This window comes from Centropristis striata, chromosome 17 (genome assembly GCF_030273125.1).
Source record: "Centropristis striata isolate RG_2023a ecotype Rhode Island chromosome 17, C.striata_1.0, whole genome shotgun sequence".
Classification (NCBI taxonomy): Eukaryota; Metazoa; Chordata; class Actinopteri; order Perciformes; family Serranidae; genus Centropristis; species Centropristis striata.
Window position 1 is genome coordinate 34,158,367 of NC_081533.1, and position 23,397 is coordinate 34,181,763.

The window sequence follows — 23,397 nt, forward strand, 5'->3', positions numbered from 1 at the left end:
CATTTGTCTATTTTTAGTCATTTTGTGTCTTTTTTGGTCAATTTGTGTCTTTTTTGGTCAATTTGTGTCTTTTTTTGTCATTTTGTGTCTTTTTGTGGTCATTTTGTTTCTTTTTTTGGGTGATCTGAACTGTGCGTGTGAGATTGTGTTCAGTGAGCGGGGGTCGCGGACAACATGCATGTTAAATTGGGGGTCGCGACTCAAAAAGGTTGAGAACTACTGCCATAGATTGCCGCCTGATTTAACTGCTGTCTGTAAGAGCACTTAGTAAATTGATCAGGAATGCTTTTCTCCCAAGTTATGTTTTTTTTTTTTTTTATTGGGTAGCAATGATTCCTCATTTTTAAAAAGTGGGCCCCCTGAAAACAGAGTTAGAGAAGTAGTGCTTTAGGTCAAAGATAAGCAGCACATCATGTTACTGATGCATGTCCAGAAGTAAAATGTGACTTCCTCTATTTCTGTTTGCAGAAAAGTCCAAGTGGGACATAAGAGCTTTTCCACTTCCCATGTCAGTCTGAGCTGCTGGCTGAACTCTTCAGTCCTTTTCTGGCACCAAACGGATCAAATCTGGCTGAGAAAACACTACGGGAGAGGCTGGTGAGTTCACAGACATCAGTTACTGGATAAAACAACGACTGTGGTAAAAATAAAATAATGTTTACTGGGTTAAGTTATATTTTAGTGTAACTTTTTCTGATGTCAGGAGAGTCTGGTGATTAATGAGCTTTTTCTCTGCATGAACTTAAAGAGTCTTGGGCTATTTTGTCCATTTTTGAATTATTTTCATGTCTTTGTAAGTCATTTTGTGTCTTTTTTAGGTCATGTTTTGTCTTTTTTAGTCATTTTGTGTCTTTTTTTGTCATTTTGTGTCTTTTTTTGGTCATTTTGTGCCTTTTTTTAGTCCTTTAGTCCAACAAAAAATGTGATTTTGAATCTTTTTTTAACTTTCAAAACATTATCATGCTCAATAAAGAATTTTAAATGTTGCAAATGTGCATTAATTTCAGAGTACACTGAGACATTAAACTGCATAATTTTTAATAAAATTCTGGAAAAGTTGGAGTGTTCTAAAACTTTTGATCAGTAGTGTGTGTATATATATATATATATATATATATATATATATATATATATATTATAATTATTATTATTTTTTAAATATTATTATCTTCTTTTTTATTTATGTACTTAGTTATTTTATTTATTCTTATTTATTTATTTTCTCTCTTTCTTTCTTTCCTCCTCCCTCTCTTCTCGCGTTAGTACTTCTTGCTTTGTTTGCCTATTTATTTTCATTGTGTTATACATATAAGTGAGCCATGTTATATATATTTATATATATATATATTGTAGCATCTGCCTCTCATCCACACACACACACACACACACACACACACACACACACACACACACACACATCCACCTGTGATGCCTCTGTGCAAATCATTTATCATTTGTGTTTTTCTTTGTTGTTGTCTGCTGTCTCTACTTGTGCTCCACATGGTGTAGTGTATTTGTCTCTCATGTCACCTTGTTTGTTACGTCATTTCACCAATAATAATTTTTAAAAAAGTAAAATAAATAAAAAACAATGACTTAGAAGGTGTGTCTAAACTTTTGAGTGGTCGTGTAAATATATATTTTATGATCAGAAATGTTTAATCCACCAGGTCTGGCACTATAGTTCAGTGTCATTGGACTGAAAGTGGGCAGTGACCTCTGACCTCTGACAGCCTGAACATTTTCTAACCTGGCGGTGTAAACTAAACAAGTCACATGACCCCTGAAGCACTGTCGCTGATTGATCTGCAGCTAAATATGAAAAATGTCCTGCAGAGTAAAGCAAGGTTATAATAGTTTTGGATTTTTCATTAGTTTTAGTTTTAATTTCGTTGTCAATTTTTGTTTTCAAATTCAGTTAGTTTTAGTTAGTTTTTAGAGTGAGTTCATTAGTTTTAATTAGTTGGGTTTTTTTGGAAAATGCTTAGTTTTAGTTTAGTTTTTATTAGTTGTAGTTGTTTTGTAATGGGGTATTTGTTGGGTGCCAGATTCAATAAGGTCACAATAAATGTTTCCTTTGTTTCCTTTGTCTGATCCATCTCAGCCCCAATAAGGTTATTAGGTCATAAAACCAGATGGATTAAATAGATTTAATATCAACCAAAAGAATTACGTATGAAAAAAGTTGACAAAGACGAAAACTAAGGACATTTCCACTATAATTTTAGTTAGTTTTAGTTAGTTTTGTAACCACAAAATACAGTTTCAGTTAGTTATCGTTTTTATTTTTATTTCAGTTAACGAAAATGTTTTTTCAATTCTAGTTTTTGTTATTTCGTTAGTTTTTGTTAACTATAATAACCTTGGAGTAAAGCATAATTTCATTTTCTGTTCCTCTTCTCAGACGCAGTCTTAACTTCCCAAAATCCATCATGCAAGCGAAAGGACAACGCTCTCTGTTCCTTATTTCTCTTCTGTCTTTCCTGGTCCAGTATAATCCCTTACTGGCCTTTTCACTCAAAAACTGCACCATTGTCTACTCTGAAGACGTGACCATCCTGTGGGTTAAATGTGACAGCCGTGGCCTCGCTGCTATTCCCGATGACATCCCCAGAAATGCAACAATACTCCACCTCGGCTCAAATCAACTTCTAAAGATCCCCAGGACAGCTTTAAAACATCTATCAAACCTCACCACTTTAAACGCTGAAATGAATCAGATTTCTCACATTGACGACGGAGCCTTTGCAGATTTGGGAAAGCTGAGAACTCTTGACATGGATTATAATCAGCTCACAAGCCTGACAGATAACATGTTTGAAGGACTGAGCGAGCTAGTCGAGCTAACTCTGGATGATAACAGGATCTCACATATCTCCCCTGCTGCCTTTCAGTCCCTGGTCAGCTTAGAGGTAGTTTGTCTGAATAATAACCAGCTATATCAAATTAGAGACATTGCTCCAATCGTAAAACTACCAACCATAAATGATTTGCTCCTTGCGAATAACAACTTCACCTCTTTTCAATCAGACGACCTGCCCCTGAACGTGTCAAACCTTCAGGTGCTGAAGCTGAGCGGTAACCCCCTGAGAAGGTTCAGCATCACCGCAGACATCTTTCCTCGTCTGCGGTCTCTGGACTTTGAGGACTGCAGCAGCGACATTGAGTGGGACGTAGCGAACAAGACCTTTCTGAGGAGCCTTACTGAATTGTCCCTTGGTGATTTTTATGTTAGCTTTGAAACGTACAGAGCGATGCTGCAGACCACTGACTCACTACAACAACTTTCCCTGTCTTTAATTATAACAGAAATAGATGGTCTCATAGAGGTCGCCTGTCGAATTCCTTCTCTAAGAAGACTTGATATAACATCTTCCGAAATTAGCAGTGTAGACGATAACCTGTTCCGGTCGTGTTCTCAGCTCACAGAACTCGTTTTATATTATACTGGCCTGTCCAAGCTCTCCCAACATTCACTCATCTCGATGACCCGGCTCAGATCTCTGAGGCTGTTCGGTAACAGACTGCATCGAGTGCCGATCGCGCTCCGAGGACTCTCCACGTTGGAAAGGTTGGATCTGAGTGCCAACGTCATCAGTGACATCGACTGCCTCGACTTCCTGAATTTGACAAGATTAACATTCCTTGATCTCACACAAAACCGCATATCAAATCTTTTAGGATGTGCTTTTCAAAGCTTGTACAATTTGAAATTCCTTCATCTTGGAGAAAATGGTTTATTCACTTTTGACAATACCTTCAAAGTTAATCTGAGGAACCTACAAATCTTGACTTTAGGCAATAATGGTTACTTTACTCTCAGGCCAGAAGACTTCAGGAATCTGTCTTCCCTACAGTATTTGGATTTAGAATCAGACAAACCTTCCACTGTGTACGAGTGGGCTTTTAAAGGGCTTGATCATCTTCAAGCTCTTAGTCTTTCTATCCGTCATTTAGAAATCGAGATCTTCAGAGGACTAACACACTTAGAAAATCTTACTTTACATTTTAGCTCGATATGGAACCAGAGAAGTTCTCTACAAAATGATGAACCACCTTTCTCAAATTTACCTAACCTAAAGACGCTAATACTCAGAGTTCATGACGCAGATTATCCAGATGTTCCACCAGATCTGCTCAAGGGTCTGAACTCTTTAGAGTACTTCATGTCTGAGAAATACTTTTTAAAATCATTGGACCAGGACTTATTTAAACACACTCCCAAACTGAAGAGTCTTCAGATAATCCACAGTAATCTGTCAGATTTAACCCCCGAAGTGTTCTGGCCGATCCCAAACCTGCAGATACTCGATCTCTCCAACAACAAGTTCAAGTCTTTGGACTTCCTGGCCCGGGCCGGCCTGAAAGCACTCAGCTGGCTGAAACTCAGTGGGAATGGGTTGTCGGTCATCAACGAGACGGTCTTCCAATCCCTCCCGGCCTTGAAATACCTCGACCTGAACCATAACTCTCTAACATGTGAATGCTCCAATGCTGGTTTCATCCAATGGGTGCAGAGCAACAACCAGACGCAGGTTGTTAACGGCCACCAGTATACTTGTGCCTTTCCTGTGAGCCAACAGGGAAACAAGTTCCTCGACTTTGACATCAGCTCCTGTTGGATAGACGCTAGCTTCCTCTGCTTCATTTGCAGCTCCAGCCTGGTTGTTCTCACTCTGCTCACATGCTTCATATACCATTTCTTGAGGTGGCACCTAGCCTACGCCTACTACCTCTTTCTAGCCTTCTTGTACGATAAGAGGAGGCGACGGAGGGATACTCCTCACTGCTACGATGCCTTTGTCTCCTACAATGTTCACGATGAGGCCTGGGTCTACCGAGAGATGCTTCCAGTGCTGGAGGGGGAGCAAGGCTGGAGACTCTGTCTGCACCACAGAGACTTCGAACCAGGTCTGTTTGTCTCTAATGTCTTTCTGAAAATCTTCATGATTATGTCACAGAGGAGCAATGAAACCTCTAACTACCCTCAACCAGTGGCGGTTCTACCCTGTGTCAAATTAATAATAAAATGGTCAATTTATAACGATGAACAACGGAATCATTTTTACCTATTTTCTGTTCAAACAATATCTCATTGTACACAAAATGAACCCAGAGTGTGTACATTGTAAAGTAGGCTATTGTGCAATAAAAGCTTTCAAAATAAAATAAAGTGATTGTGCACAAAAATGACAAATGTCATTGTCGTACAAAAATAATTGTTATTGTTGGTAAGTCTTATTGTTTCAATCAATGTATTTGTAACTTTCCATATACACTACTGGTCAAAAGTTTTATAACACAGCAACTTTTCCAGAATTTAATTGAAAATTATGCAGATTAATGTCTCAGTGTACTCTGAAATTAATGCACATTTGCAACATTTAAAATTCTTTATTGAGCATGATAGTGTTTTGAAAGTAAAAAAAAGATTCAAAATCACATTTATGTTGGACTAAAGGACTAAAAAAGACACAAAATGACTTACAAAGACATGAAAAGAATTCAAAAATGGACAAAATAGCCCAAGACTCCATAGAGTTAAGTTGTTAATCCGCTTCTTGTTTCCTGAAAAAGGCCTACTTGTATAATTCTGAAATGTACATTATTTTTCAGTTTTGGTTAAGCTTACCTTTTTTATTTACCTCTGGCAGTTCACCACTTACCTTTGGACCCTTTCAAGCTGTTCATTTGACTTGAACTGCTTGAATTTCAATAAAAAACTGGAAAAATTGGGGTGTTCTAAAACTTTTGACCGGTAGTGTATATTTAAATGACATTTTTAAATAAGCTAAAATAAAGGTTTTGAATGCTTGAATATAATCTTTGCCATTTTTTAACGTGCTAATGTGCCCCTCTGATTAAACACTGGCCCCTCCTTGGCCCCCACAGTAAAACTGGTCTAGAACCGCCACTACCCTCAACTCTCTGCTTCCTCTTTCACAATCATCTGCATTGTTGTCTTCTTCCTCTAATGAGTTGTTTTGCAGCTGTGACTCGTGCTTTATGTTTGTGAGAGAATTTCACATCCCCTTTTGGGACAATCAGGTCCTGAAGTCTTCTGTGGTGTTATTTTCAGATCGGAGACAGCACTGCCTTTAACAAATAGATAAGCATTGCTGCTTCAGATAACTTAACACATAATCATACTTTCATTTTACAGTGAGACTGTTTTGCTCAGACTACCAAGCTTTATCATCCCCTACTTAGAAAGTAACCATTTAGATATGAGATGAGTTAATCTAAATTCAACGCCGATTTTGATATTTGTGCCAATGATTTTAGAGCTGTCAGTGTTAAAAAGTAACCCTGTGCCCAATGTGCAGAACAAGAAAATCTGCATGCCAAATTCCTCGATTAAAAAGGTTTCCAATGCGAGTGACGTTTCAAGATAACAGGCTCCTTCAGACGTCTTGTAACGTGTGAGGAAAAAAAACTGCATTTAAAATCCTTTAAGAAGAAGCTATTGGATGTGAAGATCTTGTTCTGCATGTTGTCAGTGTTTCCCACAAGTTGATTCATCTTTGGTGTCTCGAAACATGATCAACAATGCTCACCATCAATGCATGTCCTATTTTATTAAGAGGTATGGATTTGTTTGAATAGAACATAGCTAGTATAGTTTTAAAAATTATACAATAATTAATATTTTTTCTTGAATTATATAAAAGCTTTTGTAAAAATAATACAAAAATGATCCAGGGACCCCCTGGCACAGTGCCAAGGACCCCTGGTGGTCCCTGGACCCCGCATTGAGAATCCCTGGTTTACACACTGGAACCTGTGCTTATGAACTTTGGTTTGTCGTGGCAGTTTTGACAACTGCACTAAGTTAATGGGTGAGCTGGCCAAACACAAAGCACTCAATACTCTGTTCAGCAGGTTTTATTAGCGCATTCATGTTCCATACACCACACAATTCCGAATGGCTATTTTACAATACAACAAAGTCCCGTACACCGCTCGACTTATGACTGTTGACAGAGCCCACTGGTCAACACGTTCCCCTCAGTCATGGTGTTAGAATTGTTAAGTTCACAGAGTCAGTTCCCACAATGCCTTGTGTCTTGAATACCAAGTAGACTCCTACTTCCCACCATGTGGGAACTGTCCCACCATGCAGGAAACACCAAATTTCCTTCACAGGTTCCACATTATGTGCCTCAATCTAAATACTGTACTGAATCATTTCAGCCCCACGAGGCAGCTCGTTGAAGCAGAACCGAACATTTACAAAGTGAATTGGTGGTTTGAAAGGAGCTGTTTGTTCTCACAGGTAAACCCATCGTAGAAAACATTACGGAGGCGATCTACGGCAGCAGGAAGACCATCTGTGTGATCAGCCGACACTACCTGAGTAGCGAGTGGTGCTCCAGAGAGATCCAGATGGCCAGGTGGGACTCCTTTATCTATATACAGTCTATGAACCCTACACAGATGTAGAAGAACGAAATAAACCTGGTGAATGGTTTAAATGCTTTGAACAAAAGGATATTGGGCAACAAACTAGCCATGTTTATTGGATTTCTCATAATCCGGTGTAGGGGTATCTGGCTGCAGATACAAATTGCCTCCAGCAGGGGGCACCAAAATATGTAGGGGTATTTGAGTTGCATTTATATGTATGAAAAGCGCTATATAAATAAAGTTTGATTGATTGATTGATAAAAGCTAATTTAGGTCAATTTTGCTATCAGAAATTGACTAAATTAATATTTAACACTTTAAATGAATTAATGTTATTTTCGGGGCACCACCTCTTTACTTAGAAAGAGGAAAGATAGCAAATCATAGTAAATTTTTTTTTTCAAACCTTGGAAATCTGCCCTAACAGACTTAGATTCCCAGAACCCTTTCAGTGCTCCGAGTGCGAGATGTGAAAAAATAAAAAACTTTGTCATAGAGCTAAACCAAATAAATCACCGGAAAGGTCTTCGCCTGGAGAGTAACATATATCAATTTCAAGGTTCTATAATATTCTTGCTTTGGGATATTGACCTTTGAACCTTAACCCTGGGGCATATTTAGATGATTATAACTAAGAGACAAAAAGGGTTCCAGACATGAGACCTACTGTTATAGAAAGGTGTTGACATGGACTATAATGTGAGCATAGTCACTAAGGGGTGGGAGTGGGGGGGCTTTAGGATATGCTGAAAAAATAACAAATCCCCCATTGAACAAGACAATATTTAAATTCTGATGCCAAAAATGTGATTGACATCCCCTCAAACCCCTGGAAAGCCACTAATTAAGTATTTCCAACTTCCAATTTTAGGGGAAACCCTGTTTTATTAAAAAAAACTACAACTCCCTAGACCTCTCTTCAGTACTTATGTCGACATCAGTAAACTTTTTGTAGTTCTTCCGTATTAGGGTTGTGAAAACCTATTTCTACCCAATATATCGAATATCACACACTGTCTAATAAATAATTATACTGCATGTATATCATTTAGGCTAAAAAAAGACAACAGGACGTTCAGTCCTGGATATTTAAAGCTAAAGAATACCTTTTTTTTTATTTTATTTTTTTACGTTTGCTGAGAAATGTTAATATACGACTATGTTTGGTGTCTGCAGCTTCCGTCTGTTCGATGAGCATGAGGATGTGTTAATCCTGCTGTTTATGGAGGACATCCCGGTCCATCAGATGTCCCTGTACCACCGGATGAGGGGTCTGATAAAGAGACGCACCTACCTGAGTTGGCCCCAGGCCGGTCAGCACACCGGAGCCTTCTGGCAGAACATCAGGCGAGCTCTGGAGACGGCTGGACGTCCCGCTGATCACACACGCCCAAACCTCATTCAGTGACGATTCATTCTGAGGTTTCCTTCAGAACCAGACAAGACATTTTTGTAGATCGCAGATATACATTTTAAAAGGGAATTGAAGGGACTGCTCTTACCTGTAAAGTTCATTTATACCTGAACCAGCACTCAGTGAGCTATTTGTGACCCACCGTTCAGCAGAACGTTCCAAAAAAGCACACGTCATTATACATACACGTACAGTTCACTGTTGTTAAAAAAGGCTGAAATTTCTGTGAGTTTAGGCTACAAAACCACTGACCTAGGTTTAGCTAAAAAAAAAAAAATCTGGTTAGATGTAATAAAGGACAGTTTAAACAGTAAATAAATGTACGTAAATGACAGAAGTGAAGTAGTTACGAGGGTGACGTGAGCAACTTAAGTAAAGTAAAAAAAAGTAAGTTACGTAAAAAATCGTAAGTTTGTAAAAAACATAAGTTTCGTAAAAAACATAAGTTTCGTAAAAAACATACGTTTCGTAAAAAAATGTAAGTTCGTAAAAAACGTAAATTTCGTTAAAAAAATATACGTTACGTAAAAAAACGTAAGTTGCATAAAAAACCCCACCCCACCTTGAAAGTCACGTGACTTGGAACAAACCAATAGGAAAAAATATCAATGGGATGGCCACGGGATATGACTGTCTTTAACTTGCATTGTAGCGAAATCCGTGTCAGTTTCACGGAAATTTGAGCGATTCCGTGGCTATTCCACGGATTCCTGTGAGACCAGGTTCGCAAATGAGAAGGTCAAAAACTCAAAATTTCGCTTGGGAACCATTTTTTAAATGCTCCTCACTTTCACTTTTTGGACAATTCCGTCTAGACTAATATGCTCCTCTGAATGTACATGTCCTGAACTGTAACACAGAGGTTTGTGTTGTCCCGACCACACATTGTGTTTTTCTGAATGACATTTAATTCAGCACACTGCTGGTTACCTGGATACCAGCTGTCTGTCACGGCCACCTGAGGGCTGTTTGTGCAGAGGGTGGAGGGGCAGGCCGCCATCAGAGCTACACAAACTAGATCACAAACATGTTTAGAGAGAGAAAACCTGAAGAAAGATTTTCTCTGTAGAGTAAAAGGGAAAAATGGTCTGAGGGTCAGAAGACAGCTTCCAAACCATTTACCACCTACAAGAAAGAAAACTTTTATATCTACAAATAAAATGATCAACAAATTGTTCATAAATTATTATGAAATTTTCGAGGCAAACATATAGTAGCTACAATTTCCGAGTGTTTTAAGCAGCTTTAAATTGATTTTATAAACTGGCAACCAAGTGTAACATAATTTTATTAGTTTAGTCGCTTTTGCTTTTCCTGCTACATGTCAAACAAGTCAAGATGTTCTATGTGTAAAATGATTATTTGGATCATTTGCTGAATTAAAACTTGTTACACCACATTGGGCTGTTCCATTACTGCAAAAATCACTGCAAACACCATTATTTTGGTTAATATTTAGACCACGATTATTTAACACAATTGTCTTAAAATTTAATAAGATCAACAACGTTCTAACCTTGGTGAAGTTCCACTCTCGTAAATATAAACTACCGGTCAAAAGTTTTAGAACACACCAACTTTTCCAGAATTTAATTGAAAATGATGCAGTTTAATGTCTCAGTGTACTCTGAAATTAATGCACATTTGCAACATTTAAAATTCTTTATTGAGCATGATAGTGTTTTGAAAGTAAAAAAAGATTCAAAATCACATTTTATGTTGGACTAAAGGACTAAAAAAAGACACAAAATGACAAAAAAAGACACCAAAAGACACAAAATGACAAAAAAAAGACACCAAAAGAAACAAAATGACCAAAAAAAGACACAAAATGACTAAAAAGACACCAAAAGACACAAAATGACTAAAAAGACACAAAATGACCAAAAAAAGACACAAAATGACAAAAAAAAGACACAAAAGACACAAAAAGACTAAAAATGACTAAAGAAAGACACAAAAATGATAAAAAGACACCAAAAGACACAAAATGACTAAAAAAAGACACAAAATGACAAAAAAAGACACCAAAAGACACAAAATGACTAAAAAAAGACACAAAATGACCAAAAAAAGACACAAAATGACAAAAAAAGACACCAAAAGACACAAAATGACAAACAAAAACACCAAAAGACACAAAATGACTAAAAAAAAGACAAAAAAAAGACACAAAATGACCAAAAAAAGACACCAAAATGACAAAAAAAGACACAAAATGACTTACAAAGACATGAAAAGAATTCAAAAATGGACAAAATAGCCCAAGACTCCATAGAGTTAAGTTGTTAACCCATTTCTTGTTCCCTGAAAAAGGCCTACTTGTATAATTCTGAAATGTACATTATTTTCCAGTTTTGGTTAAGCTTACCTTTTTTTATTTACCTCTGGCAGTTCACCACTTACCTTTGGACCCTTTCAAGCTGTTCATTTGACTTGAACTGCTTGAATTTCAATAAAAAAATGGAAAAATTGGGGTGTTCTAAAACTTTTGACCGGTAGTGTAGATTAAACTCAACTATTTCCAATCAAACATAAAGTTATTTATAATGGAAGTGTTTTAAATATAGTACTAAAGCAGCGTCAGCAGCTCAGCCAATCAGAGGCCGATGCTACCTGACAACAACAGCTGACTTTGTCCTTTTATTGTGTGTGTGTGTGTGTGTGTGTGTGTGTTTGTGTGTGTGTTTGTGCACCCAGCAGTAGTCACATTATTCATTTTGTTGATGGACGTGCAACACGGCACACAGGAAGCTGTTTTGTTCCTATTAAAGAAAAAACCGACTTGATTAATTAATTAATTAGTCGGAGGCCAGATCCAGCAGAGTGAAGAGAGCAGCTGCTGAGACGCAGCATGTGGGAGGAGAGCTTCGACACAGAGCAGTAAGTCTCCTCTTCTTCACTGGTTCACCTCTTCTTCAGGCAACAGACAGAAAATCAGACATTTAGAATAAAAAAAAAAACACTCTGATAAACGGCCTTCAATCTGAAGAACTGAACCCACAAACTGAAGTCAGGATTTTTCTGTCGAGAAAGATTAAAGTCTGAATGCAAATTTAAATGATACTGTTCATGTTTAACTGCTGCAAGCACCATTCACATCCATTAAAAAATGATGTACTTACATTAAATTAAATTAAATGTACACTACCGGTCAAAAGTTTTAGAACACACCAACTTTTCCAGAATTTAATTGAAAATGATGCAGTTTAATGTCTCAGTGTACTCTGAAATTAATGCACATTTGCAACATTTAAAATTCTTTATTGAGCATGATAGTGTTTTGAAAGTAAAAAAAAGATTCAAAATCACATTTTATGTTGGACTAAAGGACTAAAAGAAGACACAAAATGACAAAAAAAAGACACCAAAAGACACAAAAATGACCAAAAAAAGACACAAAATGACCAAAAAAAGACACCAAATGACAAAAAAAGACACCAAAAGACACAAAATGACTAAAAAAAGACACAAAATGACCAAAAAAAGACACCAAAAGACGCAAAATGACTAAAAAAAGACACAAAATGACTAAAAAAAGACACAAAATGACCAAAAAAAGACACAAAATGACTTACAAAGACATGAAAAGAATTCAAAAATGGACAAAATAGCCCAAGACTCCATAGAGTTAAGTTGTTAACCCATTTCTTGTTCCCTGAAAAAGGCCTACTTGTATAATTCTGAAATGTACATTATTTTCCAGTTTTGGTTAAGCTTACCTTTTTTTATTTACCTCTGGCAGTTCACCACTTACCTTTGGACCCTTTACAGCTGTTCATTTGACTTGAACTGCTTGAATTTCAATAAAAAACTGGAAAAATTGGGGTGTTCTAAAACTTTTGACTGGTAGTGTACTTTTAGGTCACTTTCACATATAAATCGTGATAAAACTTTCAGTGGAGAAGTTTAAACATTGTTGCATTTTTCCCTTGGTTTGGTTTCTTCCACACTGAACTTTATGTCAACAAATGTCCTTCATGTGTTGGACAGAATATATTTTCCTTCTCATCTTTAGATCTGAAACTTTTTCAAACAACTTTAATGTATTGTTGGTAGTTTTTTCATTTTTACGCAGCACTGATCCGCCACCATTCTGTCACTATTGTTCAGACTTTGTTGTTTTTGTGTTGTTTGTGATCGTCTGACCATATTTGGAGAAGAGCCTTTACCTCATCATGACATCACGTCTGTCCACCAGACGTTTTTCAAGCCTGCTACGTACGTGCTGCTGTTGGTTCTCACATTTTTGCCTAAATTCACCCCAGCACGCTGTATGTTCTGGTTCTCACCTGCAGAGAACCGAACACAGCTCCAATAATCTGCTTCTTGAGAAGCTCCGCCACAGGGAATATTTGTATAATGTGTCAGTTTCCTCCTGATGAAAGTTTGTGTAGGTACACTGCAAAAAAAGAAAAGTTGGGTGAACTCAAAATTTCAAGGCAACAAACTTCGATAAAATTTTAAGTTGGACAATTAAACTAAATATTTTTAAGTCTTGTTTTTGAGTTTGCTCAACTCTGAATTTCTCTGGCACGATTGTAACGCCGCTATAAATGTCAGCTAATGTTGTGACCACAATTTTGAGTTAGCATTGATACGCTAATGGCTACTCTTGTAGCTGTAACAAGCAGTGCCGCTAGCATCAGTTAGCCGCTAGCATCAGTTAGCCGTTAGCTTTCGCTAATGACCGAATTTCACCGCTTTCCCGCATTTCGCAACAAAGAAATAAGAGTTATCAGAACTATTGTCCCTTGTTGTGAACCCCAACTTAAAGATATAAGTAACAACAACTCACCAACTTGTTTTTGAGCAGACAACTGGCTTCCTTTGTTGTGCTAACTTACATTATTGCCCTAAATGTCAGTAATTTATATTTCCAAGTTTTACCAAATTAAATCACTATTTTAGGCCAAAAAATACAAGTTGGCTTTTTTGCAGTGTAGCTTACAACGTGTGTGTTTCTGTGTGTCTACATGTCGACCAGTGAGGTCAGCGGGAAGCCGGATTACTCGCCGGTGTCCTGGCGGGAGTATTTCAACCAGAGGGAGGATGTGAGCGTGGGGCCGGCAGACAGCAGGGACGTCTTCAGGATTTATAAAGCAGGAAACGATGGACCGCTACTGGTCCTGCTGCACGGAGGAGGACACTCGGCCTTGTCCTGGGCCGTCTTCACCGTGAGTATCTGGACAGTCGAATGACTGATGGTGCTTACATCCTCAATATCAGCGGCATTTCTTTGTGTTTTTCTATGTTGCAGACAGCCATTGCCAGCAGAGTGACCTGCAGGGTCCTGGCCATGGACCTCCGGGGTCACGGTGAGGCAATATGAAGAGAAGGTTTTGATAAAACCAGCAGTTTTTCTTAAATTGTGCTGACAAACAGATGGTAGTAACCAGAAGGGCCCGGAGCTCCGCCAAGGCCTCGCCAGCCTTACTGTGTATCTGTCTATTATTCTGATATTCTACCAGCAGTGTGAGCTCTTCCATGGCCCATGCTGATAAAATCAGACCAATAGTTTCATAATCATAATGGCAAACAGGCAAACAAACCAACCGAACCAAAATCATCTCCTTATAGTCCGGCGGTTTAGGACCAGATTTGGGAAGAAAGGGGACACGTCGGACAAAAGTACTAAATTCTTTCCACATGCTCTCTATCACTATAGGTTTAAATTTTTGGTAGGAGCCACTTCATCAAGATTGCAGATCGGAGATGGCAGCCATATAAAATCTATGAGAACCAGTATATCTTCTAAGCCACTTAGAAGGTCAATCTTAGTGTCAAAATATACATTTTCTGGGTCAAAGAATAATTTAAAGCTACTGAGAATATCTCTAGATGATCAAATAGATATGTTCATTTTGGCCATGTATTTACATAATTATTAGATTCCAAACACTTTCAGCTCAGGATTCTCTGCTGCAGCACTTGAAGCGAGTTGCCTACCAGTCTGGGTGAAAATGAACCTATGGTGATAGAGAGCACGTGGAAAAAATGTGGTGCTTTTGTCCAGCGTGTCCCCTTTATTTAGCTAAGCTAAGCTGACTATTAGTGGAGGTTTAAGAATACATGCAAGAAGTTGGTTTGTTGAGTCTTGTTGCTATCACTGGTTCTTGGAAAGCAGCAGTGAAAGGAACAGTCAGCCAGCATTCTTGCTTTTAAATTTAGTTGAAATACTGCAAGAGGTTACATTACTTGACTTTCTGCTAACATTAATCCTGGACTCATACATGACATGTCGGCTGTAAATGAGCATTCTTGTTCTTTTCAACGTGTCTTGTCTTTTTACTGTAGAGTGCTTCGAGTTGCATCATTGCCAGATTTCTTTTTATCTCTATAAAAGGTGACACACTGGTTCGCCAATCAGACGACCTCTCCACTCAGACCATGTCCAGGTAACAAACAACACACCACACAAACAAACACTTCCAGAAACCACTAAGCCTTTTTAAAGAAGGTAGTTCTTGACTCCTTGTTTGCTCCATCCAACCTCTCAGCGATGTAGCCAATGTGATTGGAGCCTGCTACGGTGAGACTCCGCCCCCGATCGTCCTGATTGGCCACGGTGTTGGCGGGGCGATCGCAGTGCATACAGCCAGCAACATGCTGCTGCCAACCACTGTGGGGCTGGTGGCCATAGATGTGGTGGAAGGTAAGAGTGCGTTTTCTTTGGATTTTATTGGGAATATTATTAATGTTATAGTGAATATATTTAGTTCACATACACTACCGGTCAAAAGTTTTAGAACACACCAACTTTTCCAGTTTTTTATTGAAATTCAAGCAGTTCAAGTCAAATGAACAGCTTGAAAGGGTCCAAAGGTAAGTGGTGAACTGCCAGAGGTAAATAAAAAAAGGTAAGCTTAACCAAAACTGGAAAATAATGTACATTTCAGAATTATACAAGTAGGCCTTTTTCAGGGAACAAGAAATGGGTTAACAACTTAACTCTATGGAGTCTTGGGCTATTTTGTCCATTTTTGAATTCTTTTCATGTCTTTGTAAGTCATTTTGTGTCTTTTTTGGTCATTTTGTGTCTTTTTTAAGTCATTTTGTGTCTTTTGGTGTCTTTTTTTAGTCATTTTGTGTCTTTTGGTGTCTTTTTTTTGTCATTTTGTGTCTTTTTTTGGTCATTTTGTGTCTTTTTTTAGTCCTTTAGTCCAACATAAAATGTGATTTTGAATCTTTTTTTTACTTTCAAAACACTATCATGCTCAATAAAGAATTTTAAATGTTGCAAATGTGCATTAATTTCAGAGTACACTGAGACATTAAACTGCATAATTTTCAATTAAATTCTGGAAAAGTTGGTGTGTTCTAAAACTTTTGACCAGTAGTGTATATCTACATCATTGGTGTTCTTTTCCTCCTGCAGGTAACGCATCGGAGGTACTTCACAGCATACAGAACTTCCTCAAGGGAAGACCCAAGTCCTTCAAGTCCGTAGACCACGCTATAGAGTGGAGGTGAGCATTTACCACACAACCTACCCAATTAAACACACATATATGCATCTCCATCAGCCAGAGAAAAAATCTGATTGTAATCCACCTTTAGAGTTAGCTCTCCTCCAGTCCAGAAGGTGGTGGTTATCCCTCTGTAGCTGCAAAGAACACCAGAAGAAGAAATACACTGAGGAGTTTAGAATTAACAATTAGACATTACAGCAAGTTAATTATCTCAGTCATTGGCCTGTCCAAGTCATTGTCAAGTCAAGTCTTTTTTCTGTCCTTGCAGTGTCAAGAGCGGACAAATCAGGAACCTGGAATCTGCCAGAGTCTCCATGGTTGGTCAGATCAAGAGGTAGGCCGGCTCTGACTAGAGGATTAGAGGTCTAAAGCCTTCTTAGGGAATGAACAGGGTTCCATCCACTGTTCTAGGCTTCTAATGTGAGAATTTACAGTGTATTGTGTTACACATTATGTTCTCAATCCTAGACGTAAACAGGTAATCCCTCTCCTCTCACTTCCTGTCTGTTCAGATGTGAGGTGGAGGAGGCAGACACCCTGGAGCAGGCCAGCCCGGTGAGCGACGTGGTTGTCGAGCGCAACGAGGAGTTCTACGATCAGAGCTACATCGACGACAAAGAAAACAACGCTTCAGAGGTGAGAAGTTATACACTGAGAACCATTAAAACACTTAGAAGTAGGGCCGGGACTTTAACGCGTTAATTAAGATGAATTAATTACACAAAAATTAACACGTTAAAAAAATTTACGCATTTTAATCGCACTTATTTTCGCGCCGTGGAACGTTTCTCACTGGATGAGTTTCAGGTTGACCGATTATACTGGAGCACCAACTACCGTTGATGAGTTGAGACAACAACAAACCACAGTGAACATGAAGGAAGAAGCTGATGAGACCTTTGGTTGGCCCCGTGGATGATGGGACATTTAGTTACTAAAAACCAACGGATGGAAGCGTCCATAAGAGCATGGTTGTGTTGCTAGGCAACAAGGAATTCACATATCACCTCAATGCTAAACATATAGCAGCTAGCAGCTAGTGTGCTAGCTAGCGTGGATTGTATTTTACTTAAAAAACCAAAGTATTCTAGTTTACAGAAGTTTACTTTCCACTGTTCTCAGGTCAAATATTTATATGCAATTAAAATGTGATTAATTTTGATTAATTAATTACAAAGCCTCTAATTAATTAGATTAATTTTTTTAATCGAGTCCCGGCCCTACTTATAAGATGTTCTGTTTACAATTATCCTTCAAATTAAAATAGCAAACATGTAATTTCTACTGGCAATGACACCGTTGATTTTCATTCAATCAACAGATCTTAAGTCTCAACAAAAACATATATAACAATACTTCAACTTTCATTAACCTAACCACAACTACTAAAATTCACTTTTTCTCATAAACTTTAGCAAACTTACACATCCTCATGTATAATACTTATATGATCCCATTGATTTACACTTATTTGCCAGCTTCAGCCAACACATGCAGACCGTATATACGTTAATTTGCTCAAATTCCTTTGTTTCCTGTTTCTCCATGCACATGAATGTCTTAATGTTTTATTCCTACTGCTTGTATTACTATTTAAACCCCTGTGTGTGTGTGTGTGTGTATGTGTAAGAGTTTTTACATGTGGCGTGTAGACCTGTCCAAGTCAGAGAAGTATTGGGACGGCTGGTTCAGAGGAACCTCCAACCTGTTTCTGTCCTGCAAGCTGCCCAAACTCCTGCTGCTGGCTGGTAGGTGGTTCAAACTCTACAAGTTATTTTATGGGAAAATAGTAAGACCTTTGTGTAGTAGTCGAGACGAATTTCAGAATAAAGGCCTCCTATAAGAAGTGAGGAGCATTTATGGTCCAAAAAAAATGGTTCCCAAGCGAAATTTTTAGTTTTTGACCTTCTCATTTGCATATCAATATGGCGGCCGTTGGTCGTTGGACAATTTCCCCTTAGTTTTTTTGTAAGTAGGCAATCAAAGATGAGGAAATTAAGTTTCTGGATCTATAGTCTAGAGTCAGAGCAAGGATATAGTGGAGGCTCAGTGCCTTTTTTATGTATATTTATATATATGCAAAATACCAACTGGAACATTTAAAAGTGATATTGATTGAATATTTATGTTGGCCTTAAAAAATGACACAAATAATGCTTAATTTAACCTTAAAAGTTGGTATTTTGCATATATATATATATACATACATAAAAAAGACACTGAGCCTCCACTATATCCTTGTTTTGACCCTAGACTATAGATCCAGAAACTTAATTTCCTCATCTTTGATTGCCTACTTACAAAAAAACTAAGGGGAAATGGTCCAACGACCAACGGCCGCCATTTTGATATGCAAATGAGAAGGTCAAAAACTTAAAATTTCGCTTGGGAACCATTTTTTTTGGATTCAGCACCCTTGGAATAAGTAAAGTAGGCCGGTTCCTGACTTGTACCCATAAATGCTCCTCACTTTCACTTTTTGGACAATTCCGCCAAGACTATATCCCAGCTTGTGTGAAAAATATAAACTGGAGATTATCTTTTCACACTTTTTCCAGGAATCGACCGGTTGGACAGAGATCTGACTATCGGACAGATGCAAGGTGAGATGCTGATTCTCTCGTAGTGAAGTTGCAAGAAAATACTGATGGAAAATGATCTATATATAGATGATATGACAGTTATAGAGTTTTGAAAACATGAGGTCTTTCACAAACAGTGAATTAACTCTATGATGTGCAAACTAAAGAGATAAAGATCTGAGATCATTTTATCATCAATCTACAACTAAAGCATTTATATTATCACTGGAAACCAAAATTTCCAAGCTGTCTAACGTAACTAAACACATCATGACTGGCACTATTTTTCTGGGAAACACAGCAGTTGAACGTGAAGTAAAGCTGAGAGGAATTAATCAACAAGGAAACAGAAAACATGTCCGAAACATGTTTTTTTACCAGTGAACACTGTGGGCTGATGGGAACTGTAGTCTCAGAGAAAAACTGCCTCATGTAGAGAAACGCTGCTGTACTGGGACTACTTGACATTCTTGGTACAGTGTGTCTCCACACTCACTGAGAGGGAAAAGGTGAGGACGTCCTCACGGCTCCAGAGACGTCCCTGAGGACGCACACACACATTCACACTCAGGTGAACACGGATAAACACACCTTGAGGCGGCAGCTCCTCTCCAGAGACAGCTGCTGCTGTCACTCAACAGCCACGCTGGAGCTGACAGCAGAGAGGAGAGAGGAAACAGATCACATACACTACTGGGCAAAAGTTTTACAGAATTTAATTGAAAATGATGCAGTTTAATGTCTCAGTGTACTCTGAAATTAATGCACATTTGCAACATTTAAAATTCTTTATTGAGCATGATAGTGTTTTGAAAGTAAAAAAAAGATTCAAAATCACATTTTATGTTGGACTAAAGGACTAAAAAGACACAAAATGACAAAAAAAAGACACAAAATGACCAAAAAAGACACCAAAAGACACAAAATGACTAAAAAAAGACACAAAAAAGACACAAAATGACAAAAAAGACACCAAAAGACACAAAATGACTACAAAAAGACACAAAATGACCAAAAAAAGACACAAGATGACAAAAAAGACACCAAAAGACACAAAATGACAAAAAAGACACAAAATGACAAAAAAAGACACCAAAAGACACAAAATGACTAAAAAAAAAAGACACAAAATGACCAAAAAAAGACACAAAATGACAAAAAAAGACTAAAAAAAGACACAAAATGACCAAAAAAAGAACAAAATGACCAAAAACAGACACAAAAAGACACAAAAAGACAAAATGACCAAAAAAGACACAAAAGACACAGAAAGACACAAAATGACAAAAAAAGACACAAAATGACTAAAAAAAGACACAAAATGACCAAAAAAAAGACACAAAATGACCAAAAAAAGAACAAAATGACCAAAAAAAGACACAAAAAGACACAAAAAGACAAAATGACCAAAAAAGACACAAAAGACACAGAAAGACACAAAATGACAAAAAAAGACACAAAATGACTAAAAAAAGACACAAAGTGACTAAAAAAAGACACAAAATGACCAAAAAAAAGACACAAAATGACTAAAAAAAGACACAAAGTGACTAAAAAAAGACACAAAATGACCAAAAAAAAGACACAAAATGACTTACAAAGACATGAAAAGAATTCAAAAATGGACAAAATAGCCCAAGACTCCATAGAGTTAAGTTGTTAACCCATTTCTTGTTCCCTGAAAAAGGCCTACTTGTATAATTCTGAAATGTACATTATTTTCCAGTTTTGGTTAAGCTTACCTTTTTTTATTTACCTCTGGCAGTTCACCACTTACCTTTGGACCCTTTCAAGCTGTTCATTTGACTTGAACTGCTTGAATTTCAATAAAAAACTGGAAAAATTGGCCTGTTCTAAAACTTTTGACCAGTAGTGTGTGTGTGTGTGACAGAGGAGGATGAGTCAGTGTGTTTGTGTGTCTGTGTGTTTGTCTCCAGGGCGATTCATGATGCAGGTGCTGCCCCCCTGTGGACACGCAGTGCAAGAAGACAAGCCAGACAAAGTAAGAAACTGTTCATTTACTCAAGTACCCACCAAGGTTATAATAGTTTTGGATTTTTCATTAGTTTTAGTTTTAATTTTGTTGTGAATTTTTGTTTTCAAATTCAGTTAGTTTCAGTTAGTTTTTAGAGTGAGTTTGCTAGTTTTAGTTTAGTTTTTAGTTTTAAAATGCTTAGTTTTAGTTTAGTTTTTATTAGTTTTAGTTTTTTTGTAATGGGCTATGTGTTGGCTGCCAGATTCAAAGAGGTCATAATAAATGTTTCCTTTATTTCCTTTGGTTTATCATCTCAGCCCCAATAAGGTTATTAACTGTTTTGTATTGTGGTTCTAGTGTAAACATCCCAGTCTCAGTAAACATATTCACCATGTGTTGCATGTTCAAATAGAAACACTGAATTATGAATGAAAAAAGTTGACAAAAACCAAAACTAAGGACATTTTCACTATAATTTTAGTTAGTTTTAGTTAGTTTTGTAACCACACAATACAGTTTCAGTTAGTTATCGTTTTTTTAAAAACTCTAGTTTTTATTTTTATTTCAGTTAACGAAAATGTTTTTTCAATTCTAGTTTTCGTTATTTCGTTAGTGTTCGTTAACTATAATAACCTTGGTACCGGTAAATCTAAATGATGGTGTTTTGTGTGTTTAGGTGGCTGACGCTGTGGCCTCCTTCCTGTTGAGACACAAGTTTGCTGAAGCTAAAAGAGAAACTAAGAGGTGAAATCAATAATCAGATCCTGAGCTGGCACAGGAGCTCTTTCCTCTTAGTTTCATGTTTAAGAAAAAATATATACATTAGTGATGCTCAGGATATGTTCTCCCTTCTCTCTACAGCTCCAACTCCTTCACACAATGAGATCTGCAGGTAAAACCTCTACTTCATTTAATCGCTACAAAAATATATAAAGTTAATGACAGTCATATCCCGTGGCTATTCCATGGATATTTGTTCCTATTGGTTTGTTCCAAGTCACGTGACTTTCAAGGTCCCGGCGGTCAGAACAAAAAACATGGCGGACAGTTCTCTCATTTTTAGTGAAAAAAAATCAATATTTTGACTTAGTTTCTGCATAAAAATGGATTTTGATCACATTTCTAGCGAGAAATATATGTTTTATTTTCTAAATATTCACTCAGTGAATGTACATAATCACTTTGTATGTTGGAATAGCCACGGGATATGACTGGCATTAACTTGCATTGTAGCGAAATCCGTGTCAGTTTCATGGAAATTTGAGCGATTCCGTGGCTATTCCACGGATTCCTGTGAGACCAGGTTGGATATGAGTAGGCTATATTAAGGCCATTCCTATGCCTTGTTATGAACCGAATGGTATCAACTCATTTTTTGGGTTGATACCATTTGTTACACACATTTGGTACAAAGCTATACCATTTTAAGCACTTGAGAATCCCCTCCAAGATATCACATTAATACAGAAAGAAGGGACTTTTTAATGTTTTTTCTCTCTTTTTCAGGTTTTCTGACACCAGCAGAAAAGGATTCAGGGACCAGAACTTCCTCCTCTACTGGTAGATGCTGAAGTCTGAACAGTTTAAACCTTGAAAGCTGAGACTGGCAGTAAATACACAAACTAAAGCTGTCGAATGCTTCATAGCTACAGTAAGCTAACAGCAGCTATGAGCCATTAGTCTCTGCCTTAGTTTGTGTATTTCCTGGTCTTGAACTGCTACTTTTACCATATAATATGTTGACAGAAAACTTGACTTTCTGTATGAACAACATACTACACAATAATCCTGATTACTCACAACTGTTTTGTTATAATTTGGTTTCTCCTGCCAAACTGAGTTCACGAAACCTTTACAACTTTTTTTTGTTTTTCCCGTAGTCATTCAAGGTAGTTTTGCTAGCCAACGACCAAGTTGACACGTCCATTCCTCTGGTTAATTAAAGCTAGTCTTTCTGGCTTTGCAGGATTTATAAAATAGCAGCTCACAAAATCTGAATGAGCAATTTTCTGGATGTGCGGGACTTTTAAGCTAGTAAACAGTTAGCATTCAGGCTAACAGTAACTGCTAACTAGCTAACAAGCTGGTAGAAATTTTAACGAGCAATAATCTGCATGAAATTTCTGCTGCTTCTCCCGGGTAGATGTTTTTTCTGTTACTATGATTAGATTTAAATCTGTCTTTGCCTGTTCAGAAGTTCTTGGATGTTCCTGTTTACATAAACAGGATGTAGCTGTAGCGCTCATATGGCGAAATATCACCAGATGCATGTTTGTTGTTCAGTATAAAATTTACTGTGAGCCATCTCCAGGTTTTTTTTGTCTTCAATTTTCCATTACTAATAATTTCTCCATGTTTGTGCCCATGAACAAAGGTGTTTTATATTTGGTTTTAAACGAACAAAAGGAGAAAATATATAAGCATAATAGACAGCAACATTAAAAAAGTGGAAACATTTCTGGAGGAAAGCAGAGGTACCAGTTTCTTCTGATCACTCTGAAAAAATAATTTCTTCATTTTTCTTCATAAAACACATATGTAGACGTT

General features: G+C 37.4%; 2 protein-coding genes across 3 annotated transcripts; both read left to right on the plus strand.

Annotated features, from left to right (window-relative positions):
* The first annotated feature begins 504 nt into the window (after positions 1-504).
* On the plus strand, positions 505-9,177 carry LOC131989659 (toll-like receptor 13). Of its 2 annotated transcripts, none has more exons than XM_059354956.1 (4): positions 505-597; positions 2,405-4,911; positions 7,277-7,394; positions 8,584-9,177. In XM_059354956.1, the coding sequence occupies exons 2-4, from the start codon at positions 2,433-2,435 to the stop codon at positions 8,813-8,815; spliced, it is 2,829 nt and encodes a 942-aa protein (XP_059210939.1). In that variant the 5' UTR covers positions 505-597; positions 2,405-2,432; the 3' UTR covers positions 8,816-9,177. The 2 variants fall into 2 exon arrangements, with proteins under 2 accessions (XP_059210939.1, XP_059210938.1); XM_059354955.1 differs by having other exon boundaries at positions 568-597; positions 2,411-4,911.
* A 2,498-nt stretch (positions 9,178-11,675) lies between these two features.
* On the plus strand, positions 11,676-22,467 carry LOC131989666 (protein phosphatase methylesterase 1-like). The gene is made up of 14 exons (XM_059354964.1): positions 11,676-11,704; positions 13,809-13,998; positions 14,082-14,139; positions 15,168-15,219; positions 15,322-15,476; positions 16,200-16,290; positions 16,562-16,627; positions 16,806-16,929; positions 17,924-18,041; positions 18,852-18,896; positions 20,813-20,877; positions 21,527-21,594; positions 21,712-21,742; positions 22,357-22,467. Exons 1-13 carry the CDS (start codon positions 11,676-11,678, stop codon positions 21,731-21,733), a joined length of 1,083 nt encoding a protein of 360 aa, XP_059210947.1. The 3' UTR covers positions 21,734-21,742; positions 22,357-22,467.
* The last annotated feature ends 930 nt before the right edge of the window (positions 22,468-23,397 follow it).

Excerpts from the sequence above, each read along its gene's own strand:
- LOC131989659 (XM_059354956.1), top strand. The coding sequence starts at position 2,433 with ATGCAAGCGAAAGGACAACGCTCTCTGTTCCTTATTTCTCTTCTGTCT. Across the intron at positions 4,912-7,276 it reads CCACAGAGACTTCGAACCAG|GTAAACCCATCGTAGAAAAC; the intron begins GTCTGTTTGTCT and ends TTGTTCTCACAG. Across the intron at positions 7,395-8,583 it reads AGAGAGATCCAGATGGCCAG|CTTCCGTCTGTTCGATGAGC; the intron begins GTGGGACTCCTT and ends TGGTGTCTGCAG.
- LOC131989666 (XM_059354964.1), top strand. The coding sequence starts at position 11,676 with ATGTGGGAGGAGAGCTTCGACACAGAGCA. Across the intron at positions 15,477-16,199 it reads GGCCATAGATGTGGTGGAAG|GTAACGCATCGGAGGTACTT; the intron begins GTAAGAGTGCGT and ends TTCCTCCTGCAG. Across the intron at positions 18,042-18,851 it reads CAAACTCCTGCTGCTGGCTG|GAATCGACCGGTTGGACAGA; the intron begins GTAGGTGGTTCA and ends CACTTTTTCCAG.